Here is a 27,244-nt window from a genome sequence, read left to right as displayed (position 1 = left end):
CAAACAAAAATCAGTGTAAAAAATAAAGCAGCAGTACGATGGTTCACTATAAGAAATTCTCGACTAGAACCAACATGGCTGCCGTTGTTACACTTGGGATTTTCTTTTGTCCTTAAGATCATTCTCAAGAGTCACTAATTATCGACCAGGGTCTCATGTGAAACTGTAGAATGGCAAGAGTATTTCAGTCACGATTTTGAAGTAAAAAAGAATACATAAAGGCTGGCGCATGCGCAAACCCAAATTTACAACACAAATATGAAATTGGCTACTTTCCTCAACAGGGGAAACAACCTCAACCTGAATCAATTACTTCATGACAAGAATTATCTATTGGAAGAATATAAAAATATTATAATGAAACTAGATAAACAAAAATGTACTAAATTCACTTCTCTTGCGAATTACTCCCTAGTCACTAGGCTTAACATGAGATCTAAATATTTAGATCTACAAATCCTATTGTATAATACTTCCAAAGGATAATAGCTCAGATAATTATTCAATAATTATGATCCGAGAATTATAACGAAAACGGAAAAATCCAATTTTAACGAGGTGAATTATTGTAAAAGATGTTTGTCAGCACAATATTTGGCATATTATGCTAGATTGCATATACTTTAAGGAATGTAGAGATTAAATGATACCGGAAATCGATTACAAACCTTTATATAATAATTACTTTTTTTCATTTCCAGCTCGAATGCAGCAGAGACTAAAAATGGGTAAATTTTGTTTGTACATATAGTGCTAACTATAACTAACGGAAAGAAATTGGAAAACTGATTGTACAAGTAATAAATATGCAATAATGATTACTGATGGTCAAATTTCGTGGGCTATAATGAAAGCTTGCTTTATTTCTGGCAACAATAATTTTTTATTTCTATTTTTCAAATGGGCAATAAAATCAAATGAATCTCGGAAGTAATCAGTAGTAAGAAAATAACGATGGACTGACAGTTTTGGATTAACATTTTTTATATTATCATGTCATGGAATATTATATCGAGGTGTGATTTTTGTTCTTTCGTTTTTTCTTTTTCAAGTGCTGAGTATAATTGTTCGTCTTAAGAATAAATACAATCCTATTTAAATATAGCTATCATTGATGATATATGAGGCCATGTAAAAAGGTATATCAGCCGCGGTTTAATAACGATTTTAATTAACATACCTTATCATAACAGTATATATATAATCACCTACGTATACCGTGTGTATATGTTAATTATAATAATAATCATAATAATAACAGTGATAATGTTGATAATAATTACACAATATCAGCGATTGTCGAGAAGATAGTATCATACATAAAGCACTTTAATTGAAGAGCGTCGTATATGATTCATTAATTTAATTAATTAATTATAATTACAACTATGATTAATTATTAAATACCGTACGATATATTTTTATATATACGCAGAACGGTGAAAAATACAGGGGCGCGTAAATATCGGCACTTGATATATAGAAAAAAGATTGTATACACGTACGTGTATATATGTATATTATACAATACATACATACTACGCATACCGCAAATCACAGCGTAAAGTACACTTTGTTAAATATGATATATGAATAGGTATTATTATTTTATACAGTACATTGTGTATAACAATAATAATCCTCGGATATACAATTATTATTATAACATGCTCACATGTGTAGATATATACAATACCAACTCAGATTCAACAGTTAAGCCAAAAGTTTTTCAAAACGCTACAAAGACAAAAAAAAACAAAAAAAAAAACAACAATTTGTAATAAATCTATTCAATTTTCGGATCCCGAGCCCCGTTTCTGAAAAACTCCAGGCTGGGGTGCTGGATGTGAATTTTGTGTACATATATATAAACAGACTTTCGTATTTGTGTCAGATATATTGTTTCCTTTTAATATTTACGATGTATCTATTGACGTCTACAGCATTATAGGTATGGTAAATTCGGTGGGTCTTCGCCGTGCTTCATGATTCTGAAAAAAGCACAGTTACATAGGCCGCTTTTGATGTAGTATATTTATATATACGTTTTCATGTATAATTTGGATGTGCAAGTGCACACACATGTGCACTGTACACGTGCACGTGAGGCAAGTCTTGTTTACCACAGGTTAGGTCGAATTGAAACCGATTTTCGAATAGAATGTCCCACGGAATACAAAAATGAAGAAAAAAGAATTTTGTGATACGTCTTCTTGTCGTGCATATTATCTACATCCATATTTCTAATGCTGTTTGTATATTTAATCGGCTTGTCTTTTTTTTCGCAAGTGAGGATGAAAGCGTTCTGCGAATCGAATGGGAAGTGAAATGATTTTGAGTATCAAAATCGATAACCAAATCTCATTACTTCCAAAACAGAAATGCAAAACGGGAGACGCAAGCCGCATGAAAATTGAAAATTTTGAATAATTCTTCTTCAATCTGACAGAACGTAACTACAGCTCATCCTGCTAACTATATTTTCGTGTAAAATATCTTCTCATATTTCTTCGCTTTCTTCGCCAAGAAATCGGGGGCGATGATATCGCGAAAAGGTTTTATCGGACCCAATCGCCAATGACACGCTTGGCTAAATTCCGTCCTGAATTCGTGGATTTTCAAGTTTGTGGACCCGGAAGAGCGACGACGGGGCGGCGTTCAAGTGTTGCTGAAGAGTCTTCCGGCCGAAGAGTCGTCGTGGTTTCTGTGAGCAGGATCGTGACGAGTGCCGGATTGGTCCCCGCTGGGACCCAAAAGCCACCCTCACGTCCTCACAAACTTGTAGACCACGCCGAAAACGAGAACGCTGACAAGGACGAGGACCAGAGCGGTCACGACCTTGGCGAACGCGTTCAACCCGGTCTCGGCGTCCTGCTTCGGCCGCGCGGCCGGCAGGCGACTCTGTTTCGAAGCCAGACCCCGAGCCAACGCCGGAAATGCGAGGCTTTGGGTGAAGGTGAGCTTGTGAAGAGACTCCGAGAGCGAATAGGGACCCACCGAACCCCTCGCTGCTGCTCGCAGCAACGCGTACTCCAAGTCCAATGCGTCGAACATGCTGTACCTGGGGAGGCAGCAATCAGAGGTAAGGTACTCGTTGACATCAGATACTGAATGACGGAAGAAAGTCAAGAATAGAAGAGGATGGTGTCAAGGGAATTGATGTGATCTGGGGAAGAGGCTGCACGTTTCGGTTTGTGGAAGATCAACTAAGAATTTAACGCTGGAGTTCGTATTACGTACCTACGGCACGAAGAGATGAGTTATTTGCAGGATGGAATTCGTTGTAGAGTGGAAAATTACACAGTGAATTGGTTCACTGATCTGAAGAATGGATCACAGATTGGAAAGAGGAACAAAAGTCTGTATGTTCGATTGCGAAAAGATGATCTAAAGATGTTAGGCGAAACTTTGTAGTGCTGCGATGTGAAACATGCGAAATTAGTCAGATACGTTTTGTGTACATCTGAAGATGGAATGGGATAAGTGTTTCTGAACAACGTGAATTCATTTAATTGTCGTGAGGAGTCGCGGTCATATTTATTTGAAGTAATTTCAAGTGCTTAAAAAGTCTACTGTTGAAATGCCGTGAAGTTGTGCTGAATCCACTAGAGTAAAAATCGGCATTTTTTTTTTAAACTCAGAAGTCATAAGATTGTTCAAGTGGTTTCAATACTTTCAATTTTATACAAGTACCTTCAAACTGTTTGAATTATTTTGAAGTACGTTGAAGCCACGTTAATCAAGTCCTTGGAAGTGTTTGGAAATTACTTTGTTATTTTTTAGAAGTGTCTTAAAGCATCTTTATTTGAAGCATCTTGAACTCGTTTCAAGTGTTTTGAAATCGTATCAAGTCATTCAAATTATTTCAAAATTGTATCGAAATATTCAGAAGCCTTCCAAAGTCTTTTCGAGTTCATTTAGGTATTCGAAGTTATTTTGGAGTGTCTACAGGCCATTTCAAGTATTACGAAGTATCTGTCACGAACCCAAAATGAATGGATCGATTAATGAGTTCGGATGATTTACTTTATATACCTAAGAAGTCCGAGTTATTACCGACTAATATGAGCTTACACTATACAACTAAGAAAAGATAATCCCTTGTTGTCGAATCTGTCTAGAGCCGGATTACGAAAGAGAGAGAAATAGAGAGAGAGAGAGAGAGAGAGAGAGAGAGAGAGGAAAATAGAGGAGAGCTGGAAAGGCGATCTAGCGAGGCTGCCAACCGAGCGAGGGACCGAAATCGGAAAATGGGATGGAGCCAGTATGGATCCAAACTTCGAGCGAGGAAGACGTAATTTCGGAACGCTGGATCGGAGAGTGCCAAATAGCATTCGAGCGAGATTAACACAGAATAGCTGCGGGAGGGCGATTCATCTGGCATTGGTTTGATTCAGTTCAGTTTTAAGGTGAGAAATAGGCTTAAGACTAAATTTTTTAGTGACTTTCATGAATTTTTTTAACAAGAGAGGAATGTATATAATTTATTGAAACTTTGGAGAACTTTTTATACATATATTCAAATAAATATCGTAGTTTTTTGTAATTATTTCCTCGGAAAATATGGAAGATATCAGCTGATATTCATCTGAAATCAATAGGGTTTGAAATTTACTTTGAGGACATGTCTTTCTTCTATATGGGCCTAACTTCCCCCAGAAAAATTGAAATTTTATTTTTTAGATGTGTTTAAACAAGAGAGCATAATTATTAGCCATTTTTGTCAAAACTTTTTTTGCAATAAAAAAATACTTCCAACAATAATGTTACTCCAAATTTAGGTTCATGTGGAAGAAAGACATGTCCTTAAAGTAAATTTGAAACTCTGTTGATTTCAAATGAAAACTGTGGCCTCCAGAATGTACACAGTATGATGGTGACCCCCGATATCTAATATCTATAGCTAATATCTTCCATATTTTCCAAAGAAATACTTCAAACAAATTACGATATTTATTTAATTATACTTATAAAATGATCTCAAAGTTTCAATAAATTATATACATTCCTTTATTGCGAAAAAAATTGTGAAATTCACTGTAACAACGTTAAATTATTATCTTGTTCGGTAATTTTAGCAAATAAACTTCGCAGTTTAGAAGTCCATCGTTGACAGTATCTTTGAATAGTTTCGAGTCGTGTCGCGTATTTTCAAGTGTGTCAGAATGAAATTGAGGTTACAGAAATCTTTGCTAAAATCCCAACAGATCTTCTCAACCATCTCAGTTCTTTCAAACTTTCTCTGGAGCCTAATCTTTGAATCGGTTCAAGAATTATGGTTGACCCCTTGGACTTAGTTCAATTCTCTATTTTTCTTTTTCTATTTCTTTCTCACCTGCTGCTTCGTCTTCTATCCTGAGAATGCGTCGAAGCCATGGCAGAACTGGGCATCGAGTGTAAACTGCTAGTAGTCGAGCTAGACGGACTTGGGGGTCCGGGTGGCGGGTCTTCGTCAATGGACGAGTTCTTATCCGGAGATGAGGGGCACTTTGAACCGCCACTCGCGTGGTGGTGATGAAGTTGATGAAGATAAAGCCGCGCGTGATCCGGATGCAGCAAACTTGGCCGACGCGACGGCTGAGGTGTCGTTGTAGGACTTCCGGAACAAATCGGACCACAAGGCAACGGAGAAACCTGTAAATTATCCAAAGGATACGGAGTCTCAGAGGACTTTGGTAAGTGGATCAAGTTTCAAATTTATTCTTTCCCATTCCACAAGTATCGAGTGTCAGAGTCAAGTGAAAAGCGCGTATTTTCCGGAAATTATTCACCTTTGGGAATCGAATAATAATGTGATTACAAAAAATATCTAAACGATAGATATTTTTTTAAACATTCTCAAATTTGAAACTAATTATTCATGGGATAACACGTCGATCCCTGTATAAGAAGTGGCACGAAAAAATTAATGCCAAATGAAAAATGATACAACAAATGAAAGTATTTTTAAATTTTCTCGATTGACGAACTATCGATCCAAAGCTGATAATAATTCTATTCATAGATTGATCGACGATAAAAATTCATATAGCAGATCAGAACAGGGGAGAATGAAACTCGTCGAAAATGAATAATGGAAACAAAAGTCGGAAAAAAAGTAAAAACTGTGAACCGTGGGCCTTAAAATTTTGTCGTCAAATTAAACTACGGTCTCTGTAATTCTGATCCAATGTAACTGGGTGAAAATTTATACCTGTATCGAATCGATACCGCTGTCAGTTACGCTCTCCTGAGTGTCGGGGAACACGAAAGTTTGCGCCTGACCGTCAGCCTCGCCTCTGGGCGAGTCGCTGGGCCATACCTGTAGCAGGGGCAGCCCTCCCTTAGCCTCGTCACATATCTCCGTGGGTACGTGTTGCAGGCCACCTCCACCCCCGCATCCGCCGCCCCCCGACACGGCTGTACCCAAGCACAAACGGCTCAGCTCTCTCAGCGGTTTCTGGAGACGAAGAAAGTAGAGGCATTAATCACACCGCGAAGCGACGCGAGAAGGAATAAAACGACATAACGGAAAAACATGACGAATTACAAGACGAATTGTTTCACATCAATCTCCCGCGTCGATCGAACGAATCGTTAACGCTGTGACGTAATATATTTTCGCACAGTCTTTGTCGTTCAACAAGTGGTTTTTATACACGCTAATCGATATTCAGTCGTATCATTATCATTTTTGCTATCTGCGGACTTCAAAGATTTCTTCTCACGGTTGTTTGGTACTTTGTATTTTGACGTATTTATGCTGTTTTTTTTTCTTTTCGTTCGCTGTAATTGTCATTCGGGATTTTGAATTTTTTTTCTTCTATTTATTACTTGCCGTTTGCTATTTATTACATACTTGTTGTTTTTCACTTCTTGTTTCTTATTCGTTGTTCGTTGCTGATATTTTTGTTACTCGATAGTTCTTATTTTGCCATTGCGATTTGTTACTCGTTATAAGTTATTTGTTGATCACTGTAATCGGTTATTGCTGCAACGGTATTCATTATTTTGTATTGTTCGTCCGTTATTTTTAAGGTGAAGATTTCGTGACTCTTCGATTTTCTTAAATATGTAGAAGGATTCGTCGGAGAGGGTCAGAGAATTTGATCATGCATGGTTCGCATATTTTTATTTTCATTTTGCGACGTTTCGGCGGGCCCAGCCTGCCGTCATTAGGCAATTTATAATGACATTCCTAAACGTACGAGATGTTCAAAACTCGGTAGTCGAGGAGGAAGTGCACACTCACAGGGAGAAAAAAATTAGTAGATTTTACTCAAAAACTATAGGAAAAGAGAGACATATCAAGGTTTTTGGTAAAAGAAATACCCATGTCAACTATATTTTGTACTATAAATTTAGCAGATTTTCCTCCGTACACAGTGGTTTTCACTATTTCTAGAGTACCATATTTTGCCTTTCATGAAGTAGATTTCATCAAAAAACCTTATGTGCTTCGCTTTTCCAACAATTTCGAGGGTCAAAATCTGCTCTTTTATTCTCTTCGTGTGAATCTCTCAACTGTAAAGTTATAGGATAAAAACAGACGATTTTCGACAAGCCGTTCAGGGGGGGGATTGAAATTGGGAGGGAGCCTAACTCGCCTCGAACAGCCGGAAGTTCATCCGCAGAGCTACGGAAGTGACACCGCATGGAATTAAACTCAGTCCGTAGCACGCAGCCAGCACGATGAAAGCTTTGAAGCTCTCGAAGCTGAGCCCCCGGGACAAACGAATTCAGCGTGGGCTACGAAGGGTAAAAAATGTACCTCGCATCGTGAAAGGAATTAAAGTTTGAAAAAAACATCATTCGCGGTGGGGGTGATGCAGAAAAAATGTATCAATTTTTTTCATCCTTTCTTCCATTCTCGAGGTTGTTGATTTTTCTGTCTCGCTTTTCTGATCTTACCAATTGAACCATAAAGCAAAATTATAGATATAACAACGTAATAAAGACGAGCGAGCAAGAATTGTTCGTCGAAAACAAGTTTTATTTCGTTTTTTATTTTTATTTTTTACAGCCATACGCTTGATTTCACCATCGTGGTGTAAAAATTCTCCAACTCAGCGATAAAGGGTTTCAATTAATCCATACGAAAACGATCAAGAGACAGTCGTTTAATTCGAATTTTCTTTGTACCATGCGGCAGGGTACTAAATTCGCGTATATCAATTATTGAAGGCATACCGCTTCTATTTCCATTTGCCGGTGGTTGGATTAGGTTGTATTAGGTACACGACGGAACATAATAGATTATCGATTGTACTTTATCGACCATGGCGAATGATAATTTCTGTGATTCTTTTTCCGCGTATTGCCATTTAATATCCTATATAGGGATCAATCGAAATTTAATCAATTGCCGAACCACAATTACAAATTACAAATGGGAGGAATGAGATTCAACGTTTTTATCGGCAAATAATATGCGTCAGAATGGGAGGCTAATTAATGAATAAGGTAGATATGGTCAATACAGATTATATCCAACCAAAAGTATTGCCGTAATCTGTTATAAACTGCAAGGTTCGGTATGGTTCAATGTCACGCCAGTATTTTTAATCCCGCAGAAATCGATTCGTGCCCCAGAATAATAATATATTATGCGGTAAAATTTACTAATACGTCAGTATATTCATGTATTATTGCCTGAGATCATCCATAAGCGGTGAAAGTGAATGACATTGATCAACGAAGAACTGACGCAATCTATTTCCTGTAATATATAATTGTCAAATTAATGAATGGCGATATATATATATGTGGGATGAGTAAACAAAAAACAAACGGAAGTACTGAGAGTTTTTTTCATTATTGAATTTTGTCAACCGTAAAAAAATTCTTCAGTAATAACTGTCTTCATTAATTCTCCCAATTCGTTACGTAATTGAAATCAAGTTGCGTGTCTATGATGTAACGTATAGATTACGTGGCAACGTGGTAATAAACTTATAAGTTTAAATCGTTGACTTTCAACAGGTTACACCTCCGCCAATACATATTCATATGAATATACACAGGCTAAGTGAAAGCGTGCACAGAGTTCGACTGAAAAAAAAAACAAAATAGTAACAATCAATAAAGAAATCAGTTCTATTACTATAGTTACATCACTATTCATAGATTTCGTATATTATTTTTTTGATCATCGTCACCTCGCACAAAATATATCACGATATTTTTAATGTTGTACGTTGCGTATACCAATTATAATTACATGATGCTACATCATATTTAAATAACCATATTATGCCCGAAAAATACTCTTGACACTGCTTATCAATTTTTTCCGTTCTTTTTTTCTTTGGTAACATGTGTTTTATTTTTTTTTAACAGTTTATTCACTCATTCATGTATTTATTCACTGAAATCACGATCGAATCAAGATTAAATCTAAAATAACGAATACCCAAACACGTCAATCTGACAACGCAGCGTGTTACATTATATAGGTATACAGTTAACGCTTGAAATTCTATTAAAAAAATATGCGTTCTGCTTTATTTAAACGATGGAAAAAATAATCTAAACCTGCGCAAAATGAAATTGATATCAGGTACTAGACAAATATTAATTACCTGTTTTAATCTAGTGTTTATTTATCTATTAGTTCACTATGCCACATTTCAAATTTAAATATGAACAATAATAATTCTGTTTGATCGTTTATACGTTGGTTTACTCAATTCTGGCGGATTCGAAGAGTATCGATGAAAAGAAAAGAAAAGAAATAATAGCATTATCAATATCTTTCTACATCACGCACTTTCGCTCGTTATTCGTACTGATCAGTCTTGTTTCTGAAAAGTATTATAAACAAAACTAAAAAAAAAAAGTAACACAAAACATAACGTACGAGAATAAGAATGATCACACAACGATAATTACACTTCGGAAGAATTTATTCTTCAGATTATAAATATCTCCCGCTGGTTGAAATTAATATTATCTAAACGAGTAAAAAAAACAAAAAAAAAAAAAAAAACAAAGCAATCAAAATGAATTTTTTCTTCCTCTCCGAAAGTTATCTTTTCTGAATTATGGCACGTGGGTCTATGACAGTAGAAGATTTCCGCAACGCCAGTTAGGCCCATCTGTCCTACAAGTATATCAAAAGTGTTTGCTTCCTATTAAGAATATCGCTGCAAATGACCCACCTGCATGCTTCTTCTAGGACGGGATGCATGGCAGGCAGAGCAGTCTATGTAAAGTGCGCGGAACGATCAGGCAGTCGAAAAACAAAAAAAAAAAAAAAAAAAAAAACAAATGCACAGTGCACATGAGCCGACCGCGCGTGCGACTCGATCGGTACACGAACCGATCAGCACCGGTCAAGCACTGTCCGCGCTTAAAGGCGACTCGGTATCTCCGCGGTGCCCACAGCCATGCACTGCGAGACGCGCACACCGGACGGACGCCTGACGCACCAAAAAACCGAAACCCGCCGCCGCCTGTGCCGAGAGGAAGGGAGAGGAGACGCGACGCCGGCGCGAGACCCTCGCCTAGGTCAAGGTCCTCCACCCCCCACTCCCATCCCCACCCTGACCTGTCGCGGGGCACGCCAACGGTGTTTTTCCCTGCCCCTGACTGCCTGCCGCCGTGCTCGCACGGCTCAGGGGCGCGATCGATCGTTGGCGGGGGGCGCGGGGCCTGATTAGCTGCTGCAGCCTGCCGGCTCGTTCCCAAAGAAGATGAAGCGACTCGTGTTGTGCTGGGAAGTTTGGGGGCGCGGGACCCATCGATCGAGTCTCCCTCTTTCTCTCTATCCCTCGCTCTCCGCACTTTGGAAATGATAAATATTTCAGGCGAGTAAATATTCCCTGCGAAAACCCCTGAAATAATTAATCATTCATTATTAAACGAGAATAACAAGCGGATTCAGGGTTTCTGCCAGAGAGAAAAAGAGGAAAAATTCACGGGATCGCGGCGCGCGTCAAGTTTTTCAAGCCGAAGCGAGTCCGTTTCTTTGACATACTAACGCGAAAGTCCCGATATGATGTAAATGAATTTCTATATGTTCTATTTATAAATATATAGCTTTGTCAATGGATTTCCGTTATTTTCTCTTTTTCTTTTTGGACTGCGGACACGTCGAAACAAACGACGTACTTACACCAGCTGGGGAAGGTGATTGTTCTACAAAACGCTGCACATCTGGCGGGAAAAAATCGACCGAGTTTTAGGTTATAAGAATTTATCGGAGACGAGTGTCAAATCGAGAAGGAGTTCTACATTCTAAAATACAAAATTCACCGAATGCCTTTACCGATTATTATTGTGAGCAGACAGCGGATAACTTTTATTCTCCCGTGGTTGATCGAATTGAAGAACGCGTACCTGCGAAGTCTGCTAACAGACGCTTGTCAGCTTAGATAAAGAAATTTTTGGCAGGCTTTACTTAGGTTAGATTTTCGAGATGATATTAGCGAGATAATTAGCATGGTGCGAGAATTGAGAAGTCCCCGATGATCAATGCGTGATGAGATGGTGCTTGTGAGTGTTGTAGGGTAAAAGGCGAACGATCCTATTCCGGTCATGCTATCAACTTTAGCCTTGACCCAACCTCGACCCTGACCGGCTGCTGATCGATGTGCATTGGAAGTAGAAAAATTGGTAATAGAAAAATGTATAAGTACATCGTTAATCGTGTCTTCCAGGCTTTGTTTTAGAATGCCAATAAATTAATTAGGGTAGTACGAATTGATGAAAGTAAAGAAATCTGGTCTGAACGATCGCTAGATTTTTCGCGGAGTAAGAATATTTGCATAAAATTTCCCGCTGGCGCTTAATTTATCGCATGAAAATTACGATGTCGGATTATAATTTGACCGCGAAGTCGTTACAGTCTGCGAAAATTCCGAGAAATTAAAAACCCATTTGCCAAAAATAATAATCATAATAACAGCAATACTAATTACTCTATAATAATCACAATGGCAAGGGCTGTAGAACGGACAAAAGAAATGAAGTGACATACTTATAATATTTCATCAAGTCACGCCATCCTTATCCTGTGTACTTCGCTGTTCTAATCGCGGTACAGCCTCAAGTATGAGGTGTGTAGATATATATCTGAAAAAGTCGAGCTTTTACTTCGTCAAGGAAATATACGACGACGCTGTTCACGGTCGTCGTTGAAATCGATGTGTACAGGCGCACGAGCTTGTTGCTGTCTTAGAGTTCGTGGTTAATGGTTCTTTTTTCATAAAAAAAAAAAAAACATTTTCAAACTGACGTCGAGCCGAACGAGAGGATTTGTTCGGTTAATTAAAGCAGTTGTACATAGATCAAAAACGTTTGGTTATTCTATCATCGACTTGAACGGTTCTAACGGTAATTTGCTGATTCGGAAATCCCCGATGTTTAATTTAGTAGTATTTTTTGGTTCACGGTCTTTCGAAATATAGCCAATAAATGGAAACAAAAAACGAGTAGGAAGAAAGAAAAAATGGTGTCGACGCACTTTCAAAACGTTAGATGGATTTAATTAAGTACACTAAAAGTAAGCTCGGATAAAATCTACTGATTAAAATGAGCGCGGCAAACCGCTGAAGTAACGTTTATACGTTTCAAATCCGGAAACTGAATCCAAGCTCTAAGCCCAACTCCAGCTGTACTCTAATTTCTGCATAACCACGGGAAAATTCACCGCGCGTTCCGAAATCCCTCAGTAATAATTTTTCTGCGCAAGAATATTCATGAGCTGCCCAAGGTGTGAAATTGCGAGGGAAAAATTTGCCAGTGGAAAAGGTCATACAGACGGAGAGATGAAATGTTAAGAGTAAAAAAAGTTTCCTCCACGAAAATTCAAGGTTTTTACTCGATGTTTCTTATTACCTCTTTTTTCAAACACACCCCTTCGTCATTGAAATAAAAACGACAAAGACGATGGAGAGGATACAGAAAAAAGACTTCAATCTGTGGGAATTCGTAGGTCCCATACATTACACCTACAAAAAACGAAAATATATATTAACTTATCCATACACGAGAAGCCCTCAAGGTTATACATTGAGTGTATTGTATGCTGAAACATTCAAGGATCCCGTTTTATCAATAAGAAATTCGCGTGGTTCCCGCAACAACCGAATTGAGCGAGAGAGCAAGAGAGGGAGAGAAGCCTGCTTTTTATTTCATCCCGTAAACCCCAAGACCCTCGGCTAGGATCAACGATCGCGAGCAAGTAAAACTATTGTCCAGGTGCCGCTGAGCATACCCATTAACCTGCGCTTTAAATGAACAACTATTAACCAGAAACTCTTGTCAATCCAAGCTAGGTTACAAAAATAAGTAAGTGATTGAAAATTGTTCAGCAACATAATCTTGAGACCCGTGCAAACTCCAGATTGTCTATACATGGTATCGATCAGTATTTAAAACGGTGATCACTAACGGCGGCCGTGGAACAAGGTTTTACCGATCGCTAATCGATTGATCGATACCAGCTGAGATTTCAACAACCTTACCGGCCGTTGGCGGAAGAATAAATTGATCGATTTCGCATCGATCAAGTTAAACTCTGGTGGCAGCGGTAGTGAAAAACCGCAAGATGTCGCTAGTGGTACGAGAGAAAGAATAATTCACGAATCAGTTTTGCGTACAGTTTGTCTTTTAGCCGCGGGTTGGCCGCAGGCAGGGAAAGCTCCTCCTCGAAGGCTTTGACGGCCGTGTTCAAGCCGCGTCTTCTTTCCTTTCACCTAGCGGCATATGTCACGCAGGGCCGCATCGCGGTCCAATCATCAGAATACAACAGACCGATGAAGATTCTCTCTTCTTTTCTTTCACGCCTCTCTTTAATTCTCTCTAATGTTTGCGCCGCACGTAATCATTGAGAAAGCTGTCCAAACCTGGGACCGTGATACGGTGCTACCTGTGTTACCGAAAAGGCTCATCAACGTCCCATCACCTCATATCCATATGGTCTTTGACCAAAAATATTTCCACGAACGATGCAAGTGACGGATTGAAATAAAAATACAGACAAGAAAAAATCGAAAAACAAAAGAATAGCGGAGATGGGATGAGATGAGATTTCTGATCGGCTCCTGGCGCCACGAAAAAAATATTATCGATGACGGTAAAGGTTGCTTGGTTATGGGTTGCAACATCGGTTTAAGAAAGTAATATACAACTTTTAAACAGTGTACAAATGTCACGGTGGACTTGAAACCTCGGTGAACTTTTTTTCTTATACCAGGGTGGCCATCTAGGGGGACAGGAATGAAAAAAGAATGGAAAGGATTAGCGTCTAGAATGACTTGTGGAATTCTTTCTTGTGAGAGATCGAGTCAAGGTGTCTACGCCAAATTCCGTGATGACAATGCGGCCTTTCCAGGGGAATTGCTCCATTTCCATGACTCATAACAGAGACCAGACTAGATGGACACCAATAAACACCCTCTACACCGTGTACTGTATAACTTCATTATTGCAAGTACACTTATGGTGACTTTAATACCGCTAACTGGAGAGAATTCAAATGATGTGGTGACATTAATGGAGGAAGAGGAAGATGAACGACGAAGAAAGACAGAGCGAGAGATAGAGAGAGTGAGTAGTAGATTGCGTAACAGCGATCGTTCGAAATACTGGAAAGGGAGATCAAATGGCCGTTCGGAAAGGATCAGGATTACCCCGAAGGGACCGTAACCGAGAATTAGCATGAATTTAAAGACTGACGACATTCTGAAGCGACGTTAAATGGCCCGGAGCAGTTTGTTTGGTCAGTAGTTGTAAAGTGTGAAATACCACTGGTTGAGCTTGAGCTTGGATTTCGGGTTCCCGGACTCCGCACCTATGTGCTCGTGATTAATGGCACGCTATGTTGGAAGCCATGCGTGCGACGCGGTCCTTCTTTCGATCGTACGTACGCGTTCAGTGAACGCACCAGAAATGCCACCTGTCTTACTCGTCGATATATCAAGGCCCCCAGGAAGCGAAAACCCGCAAAGCCACCATTGCTCTATGCCTGCACTATACACGGGGCATACGGCCCACGTGCATTACCTCCGAATTCCACAATCGAACGGTTGTCAACCGCTGAAGATGATGAAGATGAAGAAGAAGAAGCCAAAGACGTAGACGAATATGGAAGGCACCGCAGCTACTGAACGTCATAATCATTGCCTGGGTAACCATTATGCAACGCCATATTGCCTGACGGTGAATTCCTCTTGCGAGTGTCTCGAATCGCCAAGACTATCTGTCTTCCTTTCTCCGTTTCCGCTCACGCACGGTGTATCTTCCTCAGGGCGGATCAGGTGAGAGCCACTGAGGCACTTTAGAGTCGAAGACCGAGCTGCATAGCAACGCTTCATCGATCTCGCATTCACTGCAGTACGGAAAGCGTCTTTGTACAGTGATTCCTGTTTGCGATGTTAAAAATAACTCGCGATCATCGGAAGAATGAGGACCCCTACTCCCGACTGGTGTAACGGAAGTCCAGGGGTGAAGAACGTCCTTGAGTATGCACCGATCTCCTTCCAATGCGCGGTTCCACCCTATAGGTGGGATTCCTGTTTTTCCTTTCTTCACTTCAACGGTGCCCTTTGACTTTCTTTGGCTTCTGGCCCCGGCTACGCACACATCCCATGGCAGGTGATAGTGTGTTGCGTATTTGCGTCGAGGATACGACGCTATTTAGCATGGTGGGGAAGCCTCCTTGTGGTGGTGGCAATATAAGGCCAGGTGAGTGGCGCGCTCAGCCAGTCCGTAAGCGGTCCCTAACCGAAGGCCCGCCTCCCTTGTCAGCAACGATCGCGTGCCAATCGCCCCCCCGGAAGTGGCCTTAACTTATACCCGAATCGCTCGTAACTCGCGGCGCTCGCGAAGCGAAGAGCGACGCAAAGAGTGAAAGAGAAGGAGAGGAAGGAAAAAGCCGACTAGAAGTGTGGCAAGGAGAACAGAACACCATTCCTTACACTAATATCCTTTCACCAACAAACTGAGACCCCTGATTATTACCTGAGGATGAAATCCTCTACGTTGCTAATTGCCCTGGCGACCATCGCAATCGCTGGTAAGTCTTCATCATCTGTAACTCTAACTATTCGATTTAATTTTTTTTTTCCCGTTAATTGAGTGTTGAATGAAAACTGGTGTTCGAAAATCGGTCAAAATCGGCACAAAAAACAAACCAGTAACAGCCGTTACCGATATTTGCCCATTTTCGATATTTTCCTCAAATCTTGTTTGTGATTTTTCTACCCCTACTCGTTCAGTGATTTATGTTCATGTAGGATCGATATTGGTAAGAGGCGCCTATTTTCTCAGTAGCATTAGATTTGAATATCAAATTATTGCTACTGAACTCAGCTGTCGTTGACTGTAGTTGCATAAGATTGGGAGAGCGTGAAAGCCTCGGTCGAGACCGTCCGGTTGGTCCCGGTTAGATGACGTCACCATACCTCGGGGCGACTCAGACAAGGTGGGGGACAACTTTCCCTACCGTCCACGTTTATATGTACTTATTAGCAGCAGTTGAACAGTGTGATGTAGCGGGTGGAAAAGTCACGAAGAAATTTTATTCATTCGATCTTTTAATCCCGAACCTGAACGGATTTACTGATCGTTCACCGCTATTTTTCGATGGCTTATTCCAGGCGCCACAAGGACTAAGCGACAGGCTACGGAGGAGCCCAAGAAGGAGGAAAGCTTCGAGAACGAGATTTGCAAGGACAAAGATGCCGGAGAGTGGTTCCGACTCGTTGCCGGTGAGGGTGACAACTGTCGTGACGTTATCCAGTGCACAAGCTCAGGTCTTCAGGCTATCAGATGTCCGGCCGGTCTCTACTTCGACATTGAGAAGCAGACTTGCGACTGGAAGGACTCGGTCAAGAACTGCAAGCTGAAGAACAAAGAGAGGAAGATCAAGCCTCTCCTTTACACCGACGAGCCATTGTGTCAGGACGGTTTCCTCGCCTGTGGTGACGGCAACTGTATTGAACGTGGTCTCTTCTGTAACGGAGAAAAGGACTGCGGCGATGGCTCGGACGAAAACACCTGCGGTGAGCAGATATTCATGTCTACTTGTATTATGCTAATCGGCTAATGAAAAGACTTTCTCCTCGGTTTTTGGACCTCGCAATCAACACTCGTTCCGGATTTCAGACATGGACAACGACCCCAACAGGGCGCCACCGTGCGATCCGGCAGTCTGCGTTTTGCCTGACTGCTTCTGCTCCGAGGATGGCACTACAGTTCCGGGTGACCTGCCGGCCAAGGACGTGCCCCAGATGATCACCATCACTTTCGACGACGCGATAAACAACAATAACATCAACCTCTACAAGGAGATGTTCAACGGAAAGCGGAAGAACCCGAACGGCTGTGACATCAAGGCGACGTACTTCGTATCCCACAAGTACACCAACTACTCAGCGATGCAGGAGACTCACAGAAAGGGACACGAGATCGCTGTCCATTCCATATCGTGAGTAAATAATCACGGTGATCCTCTTGATGTTGAGAAAACCCGCAATGCTGTTACACTGATTTCTTATTCAATCACAGTCACAACGACGACGAGCAGTTCTGGTCCAACGCGACGGTCGACGACTGGGCGAAGGAAATGGCCGGTATGAGGATAATCGCGGAGAAATACGCCAACCTTACCGACAACAGCGTGGTTGGAGTGCGTGCTCCATATCTAAGGGTTGGTGGTAACAACCAGTTCACGATGATGGAGGAACAAGCCTTCCTCTACGACTCGACCATCACGGCGGCCCTGAACAACCCGCCACTATGGCCGTACACTATGTACTTCAGGATGCCGCATCGCTGCCACGGAAACCTCCAGCATTGCCCAACGAGGTGAGTAGGAAGTTGATTTGACTTCGCTTCCATTCGGATTGCTCGTCATGTCACTGGGTTGCAATTGCCTTTCCCTCTGTCTCTGTCTTCCTCAGGTCACACGCTGTCTGGGAGATGGTGATGAACGAGCTGGACCGCAGGGAGGACCCTGAAAACGACGAGTACCTGCCGGGATGCGCGATGGTCGATTCGTGCAGCAACATCCTGACCGGTGACCAGTTTTACGACTTCTTGAACCACAACTTTGATCGGCATTACAAGCAGAACCGCGCGCCGCTCGGTCTCTACTTCCACGCCGCCTGGCTGAAAAACAACCCCGAGTTCCTAGACGCGTTCCTCTACTGGATAGACGAGATACTGAGCAGCCATAACGACGTGTACTTCGTCACGATGACCCAGGTAATACAGTGGATACAGAATCCGAGAACCATCAGTGAGTCGAAGAACTTCGAACCCTGGAGGGAGAAGTGCTCGGTCGAAGGACCCCCGGCCTGCTGGGTACCCCATAGCTGCAAGCTCACCTCGAAAGAGGTTCCCGGGGAGACCATCAACCTCCAGACTTGCGTCAGGTGCCCGAATAACTACCCCTGGATAAACGACCCGACCGGCGACGGTTTCTTCTAAACACGTTACACCCCCAAACTAGCTACGAATTAATTTCAACAACAGTCCATCCCTAATGAGAGTTAAAAAAAAGAAAATAGATAAGAACCAGCAATAACGCTATGGGAACAAGATATACGTAAGATTATCAACGACGCCAAGTGCATATTATATATCACCACTATTTTCCCCCCCTCATTTTTACTTCTCAATATTGAGAGGAGGTGTTGACAGAGTAGAAAGAGAAAAAACAAAAACGCGGAACAAAACATCCGGAAACGCTTAGAATCTCGATGTACACTCTGTGAATAATTGACCGTAATAATATCAATTGGTCTACACGAATTACGAATAGGCGCTTGACTTCGTTGCAGACGATATATCGCCTATCAAGCAATCGTATACCTGCAGCCTTTCATATAAAAGCGGTATTACGGCATAGGCGGCCGGCAAATCGACCCTCTGGTCATTAACGTCGGACTGTGGAAGCGCGGAATATAATCCGGCAATACTTGTCGTTCTTTTTTTATTTAAAATTTTTTTTCACTGTTTCGCTCTTAAAAGAAAAAACTTTTTACACATACGGAAACACAGAAAAAACACATCCGGACTACAATTTCCTGTTCCGTCTGGATTCTAATTTCTTACGTTTCATTTTTTGTTTCATATATTTCATTTTTTTTTCCACGTAATACACCGCCGCGAATTTTCCACGAGTGATGATGGAATTCCTGCCCTTATTTTCCAAGGGTTGAACAAAAATTGAAAATGTATGTAAGATCAAGGGCAAGAACAAAAATAAAGCCAGGAAACTATGAAATTATACTATTATGTAATGATAATGACTAAAATAATGGTAATAATAATGATTATAAATTGTAATATGTATAATGTATGTATTGTATGTGTATATATGCGTTTATATACTGTATATGTACATATATGTATATATACTACACTATACTACCATGAATCTGTATGTGTTTTTACACATATACGTGTATGTACATATTTGTATTATAAAATAAGTGATATACTGTTTCAACAAAAGTTTACTAAGGAAAAAAAATACCACTATGACGTTAACAAAAATCAAGACAACAACGACGATGACGATGACGGTAGAACAATGTTTAAAACAAAAAAAAACACATAAAGAAGAGAAGAAGAAGAAGAAGAAGAGTAAAAAAGATTATGAATATAGTAACCAAAAAACAAAAATGAATATACAAAGAACAAAAAAGAAAAAAAAAGAAAAACAACAGAAAAAAATTGAAATGCCCCATAAAAAAAAACAACAAAAATCTTTAATAAAACATGTTAAAAAATTACAATATGATTACAGACTATGGTTTTATTTATTTGATTCATTTGTTGTCACTCTTTCTCTCTTTTTTTGTCTTTCATCTATTCACATTGTATCTTATTACGGATATCATTATATCAGTCTTGATTTCAATATTCACAACACTCCCGCGGAGGAGGAAGCGTATAATTGCGTGGCCGACTCGTCGTTTGTTCAAAGCTCATGCAACAGCCATAGCATACATAACGTAAGTGACTTACATTATGTGTATACGGTACACGACGCTTAAACTTGACCGTGTTTATTGGTGTAATTGAGAGAATAATAAAATTCCAAGAGAAAAGAAGACGAACGTGTGTGTGTATAAAATTGAAGAGAATTTTACAACGCGATTCGGAGTTAATGTCATTTTGTTGACCAAGACCCAGTTCAATACTTCAGCAACCTTTAATTATCGTGCTGTAATGGATCGAAAATGGCAAATGAGTCAATAATGAAAGTAATAAATAAATAAATGTTACGAACGGACGTTTCGATCAACTTCTGCCACTTTTCATTCTACTCTTTGACCCGATTTCATCATTACTCCACATATTTTTATAAAAATTGCAAATGCCAGAAAAATAAAAAATTTGGGTGTGAGGTAATCAAGGTCGTGTCTTGGGTTGGGAAATGCGATTGAACACGAGGGTAACGTTGAGAACTGAGACAAACAGACGAAAGAATTCATTTTCTTTCTTGTTAAAAAAATATATTCTTGCATTTCGCGATGGCGGATATAAATTCAGGACTTCGTTCGTAATCGAGGAGAGTGAAAATATCTGGCCTCATGCTCCGGCTTCACAGTTGCAAGCCTAAGGTGTCGCCCACGTAATTCCGCAAAGATATCTTGCCTTCAATGGATCGATACATGCTCATTGTAATATGTATATCATACCAGCACACACTCTGCACTTCCAGATGGTGGTTGACATTTAATATCGTTGCGGGTATAATATTTACGTACTTCAACTACAGGTGTGAAAAAATAAATTAAAAGAAAATGACAAAACAACGTTTCGGTTATGTAAACTCGATTCAAAATGTACACCGCGTTTATTATCCCCACAGTGTCCACAGACTGGTCACTTTACAAATAGAAATTAAAATTGGATAGAATTGGCTGGAAGGCATGAGGAGGATCGTTGAGAATAATCTCTTGTCGATGATTTTACATGCGTGCAATTCGGGAGGAAGTGATGGAATGTTTTTTTTCCAATCGGTAATCTCGCTTGTTTCGTTATAATTCCTTTACCGTCTTAGTCTCGAGAACTAAAGGCCAATATACAGTGAAGAGACACCGTATCGCGAAGAGAGTGCATGCGACGGCGAAGTGTCATCGTAGTAAAGCAGTGCCACTTACTTAAAGCCGACTGGAATGTACTTCTAAACAGAACTCGTTGACATTTGCATGGCAGCGAGCAGAAGTAGCTGAACATAAGGACCAAACGTGCCCGGTTTCCTTTCCACTCCAACCTAACAGCTGGTGCAAAGATGGCTAGAGAGTTTGGAACGCTCATCTTCCCTTGAGAAGATAAATGCACCAATTGGGTATGTTTATTCTTTTCTTCTTCTCTCTATTTCGTTTCATGGTGAAAATTATCTACATCGGTGTAATACCGATTTTCAGATTTGCATGCGAATATTTTTCTTTGCATTGTATCTCAAGTTCCAGGTAACAACTGATCAGTGCCGGGTACCCAAGCCATACGCTAAGATCTCACGTAAGCGAAAGTAGAGAAAGCTGAGATAGCTCGGTGTTGCCGCCGATTCGACGAGTGCTACTGCTGCAAGGACGTCAGCCTCGAGCTACTAACCGTTGGAAAACACATCAATACTCTATGTCATGTCAAGTTTTAAGCCGCACGATTCGCCACGCGAGATCTTCGGGGAAATTTATTTCAGGGATACCGATATGGACCCGATGGAGGACGTGTTTCAACGTAACGAAAAATCGGGTAGAGACATTATTCGAAGTAATTTTTCGTACAAGAGAAACATTCGCCCTTTATATCGTTGACCATTGTTTTGAAACGATCTCAAAAAATCGGTAACGAAATATTAGATTCGGTATTGGCTGTCTCTTCATTTCCCATTTCTTGGCGTTAAAAATTTACCGCTAGTGATTTTAATGACGTACGAATCAAATTACCTGACTATATTGACGCTGAGATACCTACCGGAATTTGGGAAATACTCGAAGAATCGACAGATATTAGATAAACATCGTGAAATTCGAAACTTGCTGTAGGGTAATTACCATTTGGATCATATAAGTTGCATATAATTTAATATCGATATCTATCATATTTAAATACTTCAAACTATCCGAACGTTCCTTCTACTGCAGACAAATATTCTACTGCAGCAAAGCAATTCCTTTAGTTTCATAAAATGTATATTATTCCTTGTTATAATTCCAATGGAAAGTTCTCGTTTGAAGAACACGACGTGATAATACCGATCTTTGAAAAATACTCAATAAATTGGCATAAGAATTTTTTCGATTGAGGAAGTGAAATACTACACGAAGTGGAGATTAACAACAAGACCCGTCCTCATACCGATTTTCTGCAATCCTGAGTCACAATAGATCGGAAATAATTTAGAAAATTCGATAAAATTTACAGACGCAAAAGCTAGGTCGGAGTGTATTCAGAAATATCGCATTTTTATTGAAATAACGACTCAATCGATTATTGTTTGTGTTCCCAGAAATCGACCGGCATAATCGTATAACGTGAGACCTTGCAGCCGATTTCAAAAGTAGATCACGTTTCTAAATATTCGATTGTTGAATGAGTATACCGATATAATGATGTAACAAAAATAATTCTCATTAACAACCATCAGTCACACACATATTAGATTATAATGACATGCTGTAGGCCCCCAGGGTTTGGCAGATCGGTCGACCATGAGCATTCAATTTGGGCTGGTAAATTGCTTCTGTCTTCGTCGTTATGTCTTGATTACTTTTTGAATGGGAAAACCGCGGTACTAATTTGTAGGTGAGACGTGGTAGCCCGGTGAAATTTTCTGTCACTGTACACTCTTTCGTTGTGTTGTACCTAGGCTGCAAATTCTGGGTCAGTGGGTGACAAAAGCTGCGGCGTCTATCTTCTGCAGGCGAGTAAATTCACTCGAAGTGAAAAGAGTAGCTGATGTTGAGAGTCGCGTTTTTTCGTGTTCTTTAATTCAAGAGAAAATCGTATTTTAGCCGTGTGGGTTTCGGAGAAGGGGCGAACAGATTTGAATAACGAGTTTTTAATGCATTGCTATCTGACCTTCCCCTACGGTAAATCGAAGGCCAAATTAGACGATAATATACTTATTCGTATGTATATATATTTTCAAGAAATGTTACCAAGCAACTAACGATTGACGGAACAAACCGTTGACATTCTTCCGATGTTGTATAATTACTGGATTTGGTTACCTTGAATACTGTATTTTAATCAAGCACGCTCATTTTCTCGCTACCCAGATTCTAGCCATCAGAATTCATCCGTCTAACATTTATGCGACTAAAGAAGGAATAAATTCCACGTTGTAACTTGAAAGCTTACTCTCTGCTGACCTTTTCGAAATTGCCGCTATTAGAAATCAAAGTTTAATGGTAAACTGGAATCCAAACGGACAGACACGTGACTTTTGATCCTTAAATTCTTGTCATAGGAACGCGATTACAAAACACGTTTCACAAACTCATATACAGGTGTTTAGCTATCGTGCGATGATTTCCGTGAAAATGGTGGGGCGGAATGACATTACGAAATCAATCAGATTAGTCCGAGAACCGCAAAATCCAGATCTAATGCAGCTTGTCTGCGGTGTTAAATACTTCGGAAAATTAACCGTCTCAGAAGAGCGCTCGAATAACTTCGAAATGTAACAAGGCAATTGCTTGGGTAATTTATTGTCGATTATCTGTTCCTTCAGACTGGAGCGTCGAACCCGGATGGTTAAGTGCACCTGAAGTTAATGAACCTCGAAATGCCGTTGATAACGCAAACACCTTTATTTCGAAAGATGGAATTTAAACGAGGCCGTTAAATGTCGGTTAATCAAGAATCGTCTAACAGCTAGGTGTAAAACAAGAAGTCGCACTTGAATGTGCACGAATCATTACTTGCAACTCGACATGCCACTGGTGTTACCAGCGGCGTTCCGCATCGCCGACCATAATCATAACCTCGTTCTCGCTCCGGTTCCTCCAGCAGTCCTAACGCCGCTGGAGAATGAGTAAAACAAACGAAAGTGTGCACGCGGCACTTGAAGTGCAAATATTGTCAATCGAGTTTCAGATACCCGGGTAGTTCATCAGGAGAGAAAGAGACCCGGTGCTGCACGGGAGAATATAATATAATGTAATCGTGGCACACGGTGACACCGAGGCTCATGATCGTGTCTCAAATATCAATTGCCTCGGTCGAGAAATTGGTCTCTTAGGAGTCAGTGTAAATGCCCACTTTAGATTCCCAGCTTGTGTGCTGTATCCTTTTTCATCCTTTTCGCTTCGTTCGATCCCATCCTCACTTTCGGTCGCATGACCTTCTTCGTTTTGACGTACATTCTGCACCGGCAGCGGCGTTTTATTCTGCCCAAGCATTTTCACGAACGATACCATAGCGATGAAATTCGGCACACGGACTCGGTGGTGGAAGAATATAAAAAGACCAAAAGCGACAAAGGATATCTACTGCAGCACGTTATGCTCATTCCACGGTACCGAGGTACTGTGACGCATGAGATACGCACACTATATACCAATCATGCAGAGCATAGTATGAGTGGTCTGCACGGGTAAAAAGCACATATACATGACTCTAACTAAGTGGAGCAGCCCCGCCCTGGTCGGGCTGATCACGCCAAGTCTGAACACAACTGGTTCTTGAATTGTGCACGCATGTCGAGCATATTTTTGGAACCATGTGAGGGTTGAAAATAATGCAGTTGAGAGAAGATCGGTCGTAAAATACACACCGCAAGGGTTTCCTTGATGTTGATCTCCTGTGCCAAATTGGTCACAGAGCTATGACTTCTTTTCCTTTCCACTCCATGGGCGTGTCGCCTAATAGCCACTTGTGCTCTGGATCCATAACTAACTACCAGTTAAGATGTAGGCAAAAACACGGACGTCCGGGTATGTCTAACCGCTGGGTACTCGAAGCACAATAAGTCCTCCAACTTCCAAGGACGCTCCGTTTCCTGATGTAGAGTCATGCGCGAGTCTAATGGCGGTGTTACAGTGAACATAATCCCCTCAGTTCACCTTAATCATTAGCGATTTTTGTCGATGAGGCGTGTACTTCAATATTCGAGATCACAGACTGGGCGCGATCAGTGACAGTACACGGAAATTGATGACACAGAGATCGGTTCAAGGAAAAACAATCAGCTTTGACAAAGAATAGAATAAATGTTTATTTATGTCTATAACAATGTTAGACGAGATTGAGCAGATCACTCATAACAGAGCGTTGCAAAAATCTAACAAACAAGAAGATGGAGAAGAGAAAGGTTTTTGAGGATTTTTAAGTATGAGCGTCTTCGGTCCTTCACGGATGCGCGTACCTATTGGCCGTGTGTAAAAAAGAAAAGTACAGAAGTCGCCCAAAGTGCAGGAAGAAGAGAATCCTTGTGGCAAATATCAGCACTCGTGAATGAACTAGAAAACGAGAGTGAGAAAGAGAAAAAAAGGGGGAAAAAGGTATTACCAGTCATGACCAGAACTTAACCAAACCTAACCCCAATTCAATTCAACGTAATTGATTATTCGCAGAGGCCACGGATCAGCATCAACAGCCTCGATTGACAAATCTCTTCCTAGATATTATATGCATGCTTTTATTTTTAATCTTCGAACAGCCTCCAGCCCATTGATTAAGAAAATTTGGCGACAATTGCCTGGAGGCCTTCCATGAGAAATGTATAAGGTACTGCGATCCGGCGAGGTTTCAGGATATGCAGGTACCGTTCACACTGTAAGCTCTCGATGTTGCAGAAGAACGCGATGCTGGATCCTCGAGGCCGGGGCCCCGAGGCGGAGGAGGATCACGTAGTCGCACTTCGCCTTGGCATTTCGAACGAGACAAAGAGAATGCATCGCTATCAGTGTGTTTGTATGAGTGGCGTATTATAATGAGCAGTAATTTCGAAAAAATAGTCTCGAAGGTTCTGCGGAGACACGATGTGGCTCCACCAGAGCCTCGCGAGGGGCCAGCATTGGGCGTAAAACGGCATTCTCATTTATTTTCTTTTAACTGTGAATCCGCCTGGCTTCTGATCATCAACGTGCTACGTGACATATAACATTTGACAGTGAAAGTTATTCTCTACACCCCCGGCTCGAGGCCCATTGCTACGTCTGTTTCAGGGAAGGCGACTGACTGGTTCGGGCCCCACTCGCCCGGAGCGTCACGACGCGACGCCAAGAGCTTCGGGCGACGCCAAAGGTGTTGCAGAGATTCTCATGTAGGCAAGAGCGAAAGTAGAAAAATTTCAGGCATACCATGTGCGGGCTCTCTCCCTCTCTCTCTCTCTCTCTCTCTCTCTCTCTCTCTCTCTCTCTCTCTCTCTCTCTCTTTCTTTTTCTCTCTTTCTTTCTCTCTTTTCCTCTGTGGTCTATTTCTGTCCTTTTTCTTCTCAAGGGCAAGGTCGACCTTCATCCTCTTCTCCGCGTAGCTCCGCTGATCGCTCTTTTTCTCTCCGCTGCATAGGATCGTGATGTACTTGATCGAAGGAAGAAGGGAAACTCTACTCCAATACCTTATACACGCGTGAAGTTCACCGCTGGTTGCAATCAAGTGAAAGCGATAAACAGGCAAGGTCGCTGGCTTCGAAATGATTGTTATTATAGTACATTATGTAACAAGGGAATAATGTCGAAGATTATTCCCGGGGGTGAGTTTACTGCCTAAACGAAGCGAGGATTTTATTACTGACTTAACTGTGGCCTCTTTGTTGATTTCAAAAGTGGTTATCCTACTGGCGAGAGAAAAGTGCTACTTTTTTCCCGCAAAGGAGCGGGAAATAAGAACGTTCTTGTCGCAAATGTGGGAAAGAGTATAAGAGGGAATCACATGCAAATTTTATCCCACTTTTTACGTCAATCAAGTGGCCGCAGTTAAGTCGAGAATAAAATACCTTGTTCTTCAAAAATCGTCGAATATACACTACCGTCGCCTCGGGGTTGGTTGAGAAAAACCCAACAAACTAACTACCAGTTATGGATTCTCGACCTTCGGCAGTCTGTTCTTTTTCCCCTCTACTTTCTTATGAAGCTGTTAATTCCTGAAAATTCCTATACCTGTCATTCTAGAAAATCGCTGTAAAAAAATTTACGTCAATGTGATTCAGAAATGTCTTTCACAATCATTACAAAATTTTTATGTAACGATACGTACAGTATCAACTAAAAAGCTGGAAATCGTTTTTCCCACACCGATATTGATCAACGCTAACTAGAATTCGCTGTTTTCAGATGCAAGTGAAGAAAAT

At 40.8% G+C, this 27,244-nt stretch overlaps 2 protein-coding genes across 2 annotated transcripts; one reads left to right on the top strand and one right to left on the bottom strand.

The window, feature by feature from the left end:
* Window positions 1–966: 966 nt before the first annotated feature.
* Window positions 967–10,343, bottom strand: LOC124219642 (uncharacterized). Its single transcript, XM_046627505.2, has 4 exons — window positions 10,140–10,343; window positions 6,194–6,439; window positions 5,336–5,634; window positions 967–3,061 (listed from the first exon to the last, which is right to left on the bottom strand). Exons 1-4 carry the CDS (start codon window positions 10,143–10,145, stop codon window positions 2,764–2,766), a joined length of 849 nt encoding a protein of 282 aa, XP_046483461.1. The 5' UTR covers window positions 10,146–10,343; the 3' UTR covers window positions 967–2,763.
* A 5,335-nt stretch (window positions 10,344–15,678) lies between these two features.
* Window positions 15,679–19,576, top strand: serp (chitin deacetylase-like protein serp). The gene is made up of 5 exons (XM_046629747.2): window positions 15,679–16,000; window positions 16,584–16,988; window positions 17,092–17,413; window positions 17,494–17,793; window positions 17,889–19,576. The coding sequence occupies exons 1-5, from the start codon at window positions 15,952–15,954 to the stop codon at window positions 18,415–18,417; spliced, it is 1,605 nt and encodes a 534-aa protein (XP_046485703.1). The 5' UTR covers window positions 15,679–15,951; the 3' UTR covers window positions 18,418–19,576.
* Window positions 19,577–27,244: the final 7,668 nt, after the last annotated feature.

The sequence above is a fragment of the Neodiprion pinetum genome, chromosome 5 (genome assembly GCF_021155775.2).
Source record: "Neodiprion pinetum isolate iyNeoPine1 chromosome 5, iyNeoPine1.2, whole genome shotgun sequence".
Lineage (NCBI taxonomy): Eukaryota > Metazoa > Arthropoda > Insecta > Hymenoptera > Diprionidae > Neodiprion > Neodiprion pinetum.
The sequence above is the reverse complement of the archived record's forward strand: the minus strand, read 5'-3'. Positions and strand labels throughout refer to the sequence as shown.

Excerpts from the sequence above, each read along its gene's own strand:
- LOC124219642 (XM_046627505.2), bottom strand. Across the intron at positions 5,635-6,193 it reads GCGGTATCGATTCGATACAG|GTTTCTCCGTTGCCTTGTGG; the intron begins GTATAAATTTTC and ends GATAATTTACAG. Across the intron at positions 3,062-5,335 it reads GATAGAAGACGAAGCAGCAG|GTACAGCATGTTCGACGCAT; the intron begins GTGAGAAAGAAA and ends CTGCCTCCCCAG.
- serp (XM_046629747.2), top strand. The coding sequence starts at position 15,952 with ATGAAATCCTCTACGTTGCTAATTGCCCTGGCGACCATCGCAATCGCT. Across the intron at positions 16,001-16,583 it reads GGCGACCATCGCAATCGCTG|GCGCCACAAGGACTAAGCGA; the intron begins GTAAGTCTTCAT and ends GGCTTATTCCAG. Across the intron at positions 17,794-17,888 it reads CTCCAGCATTGCCCAACGAG|GTCACACGCTGTCTGGGAGA; the intron begins GTGAGTAGGAAG and ends TGTCTTCCTCAG.